The sequence below is a fragment of the Vollenhovia emeryi genome, unplaced genomic scaffold (assembly GCF_000949405.1).
Source record: "Vollenhovia emeryi isolate VEMERY1.0 unplaced genomic scaffold, V.emery_V1.0 DF939283.1, whole genome shotgun sequence".
Lineage (NCBI taxonomy): Eukaryota > Metazoa > Arthropoda > Insecta > Hymenoptera > Formicidae > Vollenhovia > Vollenhovia emeryi.
In genome coordinates, this window is record NW_011967083.1 from 94,090 (window position 1) to 102,925 (window position 8,836).

The window sequence follows — 8,836 nt, forward strand, 5'->3', positions numbered from 1 at the left end:
GAAGTCTAAAAGCGTCTACGTGGCGATATAGCTCGCGCGCGCGAGACTCCGTGACACATCGTAAACACTGATGGGTCTCCGAGAGATTAGCTAAATCGCCCGGCGCGCGGGAGGGAGTGGGTCGTTCGGGGAAAAAAAAAGGAAATTTCGTTTCGCCGGCGACTCGCGCGACGCACCCGCGGTCCGAAAATAATCCTCGCTTCGGAATGCGCAGTACGCCTCGCTCCCTGTCCTCCCTCGTAAGCGGCAACGATCCCCGCGTGTCTCCGTGAACGCGCACTTCCCGCGAACCGGGGCGAGACTTGACCTTCCCGATCCCGATCGTTACGTATAGACAGTTGAATCGCGCGCTGACGGCGAACCCGGTCTCTCCCGAATTCCACCCTTTCGGATCGTGCAAATCCGAGAGACTCCCGCGGCGTCTTCTTCCAGAATAACGTTTTTTAAAGCAAACCCGGAAGCGCTCGAAGGGGGGGAATAAAAAGGATAAAATTTCATGACTTATGGAAGGATAATATTTTACGGTTTGCACGGACCCGAGGACAATGTTGCGAAAAAGAAAAGGGAAAAGAGGTAGGCGTCCGGCGGCTTCACACACAACAAGACATACGGCGAAATACATTTTACCGAACTTTTAGCAAAACGTACCAAGGCCGTTGCGAAAATGACCGAACCGTACAAAAGAACCTCCGAGAACACGGGAAAATGAGCTATGCGATTGCCGTAGGCCGTTGCGGCTTCTACGCGCGGAAAATAATTTCGCCGCGCGAAGGAAACAACCGAGGAGACTCGGCGTTGACTTTCGTCGGCTCTGTATCAGTTTCTCCCCGCGAAATCAAATAAATACAGATATATAGCTTAATTTGAGACGGTTTCTAGCCTCTAATAGGATCTCCGAGAGTGAGTGCCCGCGACGGAACTACAAGGGTTGCGACCAATTAGGGAGTAGACGCGAGCGGGGGCGGCGCTCCTGGCGTCGCGTTGCCAAGAAACGGCGATCGTAGGCTGTAAGGATCCCTTGTCGCCGTTAAGGGAATTTTAGGGCGGCGGGAGTGAGATACACCCGTACGCACCCTTATTGATTCAACGACGTTGCTGCTCTCTAAATAGTCCATTAATTAGCCCGCGGCGATCGAGCGCGGATCTCCGTCGGTTGTCGTTTCCTCGGATTTGCTTTCTTCCATTTTTACCTCGTTAAGAAACGGCTCGAAAGTGCCCGCGGAGTGTTGCGCCCGATTTCCCGAACGCTCCCGTCGCAACGCCCTTCGAATCCGCCGCCCGTAGGACGCCTAATTATTAATTGATAAAGGTGTGTGTCGCGTGTGACGTCAATTCCTGAAGGAGCAACCTTTTAGAAGCTGCGATCTCGCCGCGTAGGTGACTCTCGAAAAAAGAAGACGCGCAACGACCCCTACCGCTCCGACGCCCGCTCAGTCGTGAACTAATCGTGCAGTTTTATCTTGTTTATCGAAGGACATAAATTGGAGATTGTTAAACTTAGAAATGCAAAGGCTCTCGCGCAGTTCCTATGGAAATTGGTTGAAACTTAGAAAATAAGTGGTGCGAGTGACGCCGATCAAGGGTCCCTGCGACGGACCGTTTAGTCGCTAGAAACGTTCAATATAAGGCGTTCTTTCAGTGCCGCGCTGTTAAAAAAGTACGCAAGAACAAGGATAATCGCCTCGCATAGTTTTTTGAATATTGAATGTGATCTCGTTTAGCAAATTGGCTTTGTTACATTGCGATTTTGACCTTTGAACGCTTGTAGCAGCGAAACGGTTCACAAAACCCTGTGCCCTAAAGTCTAATCTGCAATGTATTTTTTGAGATTACGAAACATTCTATTTCGTACACGGATTTTCTCTTACAATTTATCCTGAAAATTATATGATCGTGGGACAACACGACATTTCGAAGAATGTTATGAGTTCTTCGAAATTTTACCAGTAAAACGTATGGTAAAATTTAAAACGTTTTTCCAAGTGTCACGTTGTCTCACGATTACATAATTTTCAAGGTAAATTTTAACAACGGGGCATTTTGAAGAATTTTATAAGAATTTTATGAGCATTTTGTGAAATTGTGCCATATGTTTTACTAGTAAAATGTATACTAACTGTAAGTATAATTATTAGTAGACATATGTGCACGGAGAGAATTTTCTCTTCAAGTTTATCCTGAAAATTATGTGATCGTGGGACAACACGGCATTTTGAACAACTTCATCAAAGTTTTCTGAAATTTTATTAATAAAATGTATGGCAAAACTTCCAAAACCTCTCATACAGTTGTTCAAAATGCCACGTTGTTCCACGATTACATGCTTTTCAGGGTAAATATGAAGAGAAAATTCTCTCCATGTAGTACTTATTGTTAGTATACATTTTATTAGTAAAATGTATGGTAAAGTTTCAAAAAACTCTCCTAAAGTTCTTCAAAATGCCATGGTGTCCCATGATTACACGATTTTCAGGATAAATTTCAAGAGAAAAATCCGAGGAAAAATTTTTCCATATCTAAGCAAATCAATACTTTGCTTGTACTATGTACAATTTATCAACTTGCACACATTTTTTACAAGAATCCACTATCTCCACAATAGAATTCTAGACGCAGCGAGCATATTGTAGATTAGGCGGAAGTTTCGGTTCGCAAAGCATGTACACGGGGAGAGAATTTTCTCGTAAAATTCACCACAAATCATGGAATCGTGGAACAACGTGGCATTTTGAAACAACTGTATGAGAGTTTCTTGAAATTTCACTATAAATTCTATTAATTAAATGTATACTAACAATAAGTTCAATATGGAGAGATGTTTCTCTTAAAATTGATCCTGAAAGCATGTAATTGTGGAACAATATGGCGTTTCGAACAATTTTATGAAATTGAGCTAGGGGGGGGGGCAATGAGAGCCAAACGCTGGATGTTGAGTGCGGGTATAACGATATTATGTGTGTTATTTATTCAGGGTAATTAAAGTCAGACGTTTCGACCATCGCATGTGGTCCTTTTCAATAACATGAGAATATTTACATAAATATGATTGTTTCGGTCAAGTACGCATGTTAATAAAAGACTCTAGCCATCGCTTTTTAATAATTATATTATGAGTAAGAGAAACTTAACGCTTGTATCGATGAGCGTCACCATTGAATTAAACAACGATGCGAGACACTGCGTTCATCGATACAAGCGTTAAGTTTCTCTTACTCATAATATAATTATTAAAAAGCGATGGCTAGAGTCTTTTATTAACATGCGTACTTGACCGAAACAATCAAATTTATGTAAATATTCTCATGTTATTGAAAAGGACCACATGCGATGGTCGAAACGTCTGACTTTAATTACCCTGAATAAATAACACACATAATATCATTATACCCGCACTCAACATCCAGCGTTTGGCTCTCATTGCTCCCCCCCCCCCTAGCTCAATTAAGTTATTGATACACAGAGCCTTAAAAATATCAAATTAAATTAAATTTTATGAAAGTTTTTTTGAAATTTTACTGTACATTCTGCTAGTAAAATGCAAGGGGGGAAACCGCTCAGGGCATTGTGGTGTATACAGGGTGTTAGGTAATACCCGCCTCACCTCTTATTTGCGGATAGAGCGGACTAAACTGAGTCGAAAAGTCCTCTACCATTTTTCAATTTTCGTAATAGTTAACGAGTTATTAATTATAAATATCACTGTTTTAGCCCGGCCTACCACCTAATCAAACGCGCGCGGACGGTAGGGCCTTGCAGTTTGTTTGGGCTTCGGACGTGCCGTTTCTCAAGACTCTTTTCTCCGGAGAAAATTTGGGGTTGAGAAAAAGGATATACCTGCGTAAATCTGCATTTCGCACGGCCGGGACAGTGCCATGCTTAGGATCCGCGCGGGCTCCGTCCTCACTTTGACATTCCGCCCGCTTCCCCCCGGGGCGCAACGTGGATGTCACTCGCGGCGAGAAACAAAAGCCGGCGCAGCGGACCTCGTCTCGTTTCCGCCTCGCGCGAAAGCGGAGCGGCGAGTCTCCGGCGCGAGCGGGCGCTCGACGATCCGGCACAGGTGACTTGCGCGCTCCAAGGTGGGTCGAGAACACCCGGGACCGCGGGCGCACTTGCAACGGCGTTCTGAGCCGATCACCGGGCAGTGGACCGATCACGCGAACGAGCGAGAAGCCGCGAGCGAAGGTGCGCCGATTACGGAGCGGACGACCATCGGAGAACGATGTTAACTCTGGGCTGACCTAACCCAATACTAAATGACAACCGAGTTTCGCTCGCTCGTAGTCAAACATCCCCCACCCCTGCGCGTCCAGGTCGGCGCCCCACCACGTGCCGTGCGCGGCCCCCACCAGGCCGTGCGGCCGCGCTACCCTCTTCGAATAGCAACCCCGGATGCGCGAGTCGCCGAAACCACTCTTCGACGAACAGGACGCGCGGGGTTAGCTTGTGCGCCGAAGATGGAGTACGAAGGGGCGAGAGAATGAGAGAGAGAGAGAAAGTGAGAGAGACGGAGAAGCGCGGATATCGAGCGAGAGGTGAGGAGAGAGACAGCAAGAGTGGAAGGGCGCGACGGAAGAGAGGCGACGGTGCGAGAGGGTGGCCCCGCGGGGCGGGAGGGGGCGGGGAGAGGGAGGGAGGGAGAGAGAGAGAGAGAGAGAGAGACGTTACTGCTCAGAAAGAGCAAGCTGGAGGGGACTTGAGGGAGAGACAGGGTGAACCTGCGACCGTGATCTTTGAGGGTAGGCCGGCGCGTGTGCGAGGAGCGTGCTCTTTCCCCGAGGAAGGCGAGGGAGAAGGAGGGACGGGAGGGGGGAGGAATCCCGTGCGTTTCACGCGCTTCCAAAGTTCGGGCGAGAGAAGGCCGCTCTCGGCCGCGAAACCTCGCCACTTGCGACCGCGTCACCGATCGGCGTCGTCTCTGGGGAAGGACACGTCGTCGGATCGCGCCCGCCTTTCAATCCGCGACGCGGATGCCACGCGCGCGGATTGAATGTGCCGCTCGCGCGATATCGACAGTCGCGCCGCTGCGAGCGCGGCGGCGGCCGGGCTTTTTGCAAAAAGTTCGCCGCGGCTGTCGATATTTCAAAAGCGGCCGGTGTAAATTGCGCGATGATACGCCGCTGTCCGGAGTCTTCCAGGTTGCGCGAAGCGAGTAAATATTGGGTCGATGCGCAAGTTCGTCCCGGTTTTACACCGAAAATTTCACGCCTATTGTATTATATTTTGCCGATATAATACATTTAAGGTAGTTATTTCGTAAAATTGTTTACGTGAGAATTGTTTCAAATTTTTACAGTTTATTCTTTACATTAAATACAATAACCTAACGGTTGAAAAACGCTCCCGTGGCGTAGAGGGTGAAAGGAAAAAAACTTTATTACTGGATATGTAGAATTTTTCTTTTATGTAATGCGAAAGGCATTTTAAGTAAATTGTTTGGCGTAATTCGCCCACAACACTTTAAAATCATCGCCAGTCATCGCAAACTGTTGCAACCAATAACCACGGTTATCCGTCATAACCTACAGAGCACAGAAAGATTGCAGGAAGATTGCAGAAATGTTACATTGCAAGATTGCAATATTGCAGCAACGTTGAAATGCCCGCCCTCAGAGAGATTGCAGTGCAACATTATAGCAATGTTGAAGTGCAATATTTTTGGAATAATTTGTTGTACGTAAGCAGAGAATTTACTAATTACACATGCATCCGGGCCTTTTTCAATACACAGCAAGCTATTGCGAGGCAACCTAAGGAGATTATGTCGCTTCGCAATAGATGGAGATTGCGAGCAACACCGCACTGATCAAGTACTTAATAATTCGCGCATTATTGGTGTCAACGAAAATAACATTATAAAATTCTCGTAATTAGAAAAATGTTTTAAATAGAAAATATAGTATTTTCATTATTTTTGAAACTTTGCTGCAATATTGTTATCGAAAGTTTGCAATTTTATATCCCTGCAATGTCTCTGCAAGATTGCACTGCAATCTGCAAGATTGCAACGTTTCTGCAATGTAACTGCAACCATCTGTGCTATATGGGGTAATATGTCGAAAGAGATTTTAGCCATCTTTATAAATTCACACGACTCACAAACGGCAATCGACGACAACAAATTTGACGGTAAAGTTTCCGTCTAATTGTCACTTTCAAATGTTTAATACGTCACATAAGTGTGAAGTCGATAGCAGATCGTATTCGTATATAAATTGCGCGAATGTCTAAAACCGGGCCGAACTTGTGCACCAACCAAATATAACAGCGCGTACACAAATGCTCGGGCGCTTGAAAAATAAGATGCGAGAGCAAACGATGTCGTCGGCGCGCACGACCCTTGGGAAAATTTACTTCAAACGAAATTAAAGTTTTTAAAAGTAACCTTTCAAATCTAAGAGCTTACTTAAAGAGGATAAAAGTGTACTTAAGAAATTTTAGAGTAATTTGGACACTTAAAGTAACTTTTAGATAGCCAGGCCTATCGAATTTCCCGCTAGAGGGCCGCGCGACGTAGCACTTTCTCGTAGGAAAAAAACCGCACGCGGTGTTATAAATTATATCACATACTTTCCTTAATTTTTAAAGCCAGTTTTAAGTTTACCTTAAATAAAAGTTTAAAAGTGTCCAAATTTACTTTTCATATTTTTCATTTTTCTAAAGTAAAATTTTAAAATTTTCTCAGGTAAATTTTCCCAAGGGTCGAGTCTCCGGCAAATGATTAATTTACGATCGAGATGCATTAAAATTTGTACCGAGAACATCGCGGGTCGATCGTGCTTCCTTCGGCTCGCGATTTCTCGTGATTTTTATTCATTGAGAAAACCCTTCACGTTTTTCCTAAAGCCGATATTCACAGTCGGATCTTATATTTCAGACTGTCTTAAGTTTATCTTAAGATGCCGTACGGAACATTTCATTGGCTGCGGGGTATCTGAAGATAATCTTAAATTCCAAAAAGATTTATTTCATATATGGTGTATTTACCGTAAAAAAATTGTTAAAGATAAGCATAGTTTTTTAAAGTGGAATCACCCCTTAACGACGACCTTGAATATAAGATCTGACTGTACCGCCCAAAGTTTCGGAAGTCCCGGTAATTAGTTACTTCCGCTAAAAAGTGACCCAAATAAAGTAAGATTTATCGTACTCTAGACTTTAGGTTTACTGGCCTTTCGTGACAATGTGTCGTAAAATATCTCGGTCACTTTGTTCGCATTTTTTCCTTGAGTTGCTATCATATTTTTTTCGCAATGGATGCATCGTTTTGCGTAACCTATATATTTTTTTCTTTTCACACAGTTTTGCCCTTTCCAGAGCACTTTCGCTTCCTTTCTTACGGATTTTAATTGTCCACGTGATCTATATTTCAGAAAGCACAATGGAACGACTCTGTTGAAGGTCCGAAACTGGAGTTTTCATCTATTGTCCGTTACGTATGAAGGTCGAGTTATTTAAAGGGAGAAAATTCAAGGGAAGAAATTGGGTTAGTGCTATACACATACAACAGTTGTGTATATGTGGATACTAACGGTTTTAAGTCATTCTCATCGTTATTTATCACATATGTCTAAATGAAAACCAAGGTTGGGAACGTTACCTTAAAAAGTAACGTGTTACCGTTACTCGTTACCGATTTTAAAAAGTAACGCGTTACCGTTACTGTTACTTAGAAAGTAACAATTCGTTACTTGTTTCGTTACTTTGTTGAAATGCTAAAGTAAGATGTTAGATTATAAAATTACATTATTATTATTTAATAATCAATATTAGAACTTAAAACTTTAGACTAGTTTCTATATAGCAAGTCATCCAGCATACAGGAGCTCGATTTTTGAATTTGCTCGAAGGAGAAACACATGCGAGAATTCTGCTCTTACAGAAAAGTTGCAAGTTGTTTGGATATACGCGTCGTTTTGACCAAACGACTTTCAACTTTTCTGTTAAAGCAGAATTTTCGTATACGTTTCTTCTTAGAATGAATTCACGAATCTGGCCCCAGAATCGAGACGTCGATAAATGCTTATAACGCATTCTCATGTGACATTGTCTCTCAGCGCCCAATATCGGAATATTTTTGTCCAGGCGAGAATAGTGCGCGCGACCAGCGCACGATCTATTGAACGGATATAAAAGATAATAGGGAACTAAAGTAACGATAAAAGTAACGGCTGAATTCGTTACCGTTACTACATAGGTTAATTATTTACTGGCGACAGTAAGTCTTTATTTTCGCCATGTTTTTATCTTTACTTATCTACCATACAGAATTAGAGATGTGTATCTAACACTTAATAAAAAATCTGGTTGCATTAATTAAAAGTCTAGTAGATTCAACCGGGGACTCGATTCTTGAATTCATTCGAAAGAGAAACGTATGCGAAAATTCTCCTCTTGCAGAAAGTCGCGTGGCTTTCGGACAGTTTCTCTTTCGAATAAATTCGGGGATCGAGCCCTCGTCTGTTAAAAAATGGACGACTCAGAACATTACTTTAGGATTTACTAGACTAGAACAACACCTGCGCGCGCTATTCATTAATATCTTCGTATTTTCTTATGATAATTTTTACGCGTGACAAATAGTTAAATGGTTAACCGAGGAACATGACACAATAAAGCATGAATGAAAGAAGTGAAGCATGACACGAATGTAAAAGAGAAGCGAATCATACCGCCCTTCGTTCTCAAACGTTCCGGTTATGAAATATCGAGTCCTATCGTGATAACCAGATTCTATTTGACTTAAAACATACATTCTATCATGCGTGTCTTGTTCGAAACATTTTCTCAGTGTACACACGTGAATGTATGCGACAGATGCCAAGATAACCGATCA

The 8,836-nt window shown here is 43.3% G+C and overlaps 1 protein-coding gene across 2 annotated transcripts in view; it reads right to left on the reverse strand.

The window, feature by feature from the left end:
* Nucleotides 1-4,247, reverse strand: part of LOC105559237 (protein krueppel-like) — a 13,617-nt gene extending 9,370 nt beyond the window's left edge. The window contains exon 1 of one of the 2 annotated variants that reach the window (XM_012007375.1): nucleotides 3,835-4,247. In XM_012007375.1, coding sequence (XP_011862765.1) covers nucleotides 3,835-3,874 — 40 coding nt within the window. In that variant the 5' untranslated portion in view covers nucleotides 3,875-4,247. The remainder of the gene's footprint in view (nucleotides 1-3,834) is intronic. The other variant, XM_012007376.1, reaches the window with a different exon arrangement.
* Between the last annotated feature and the right edge of the window lie 4,589 nt (nucleotides 4,248-8,836).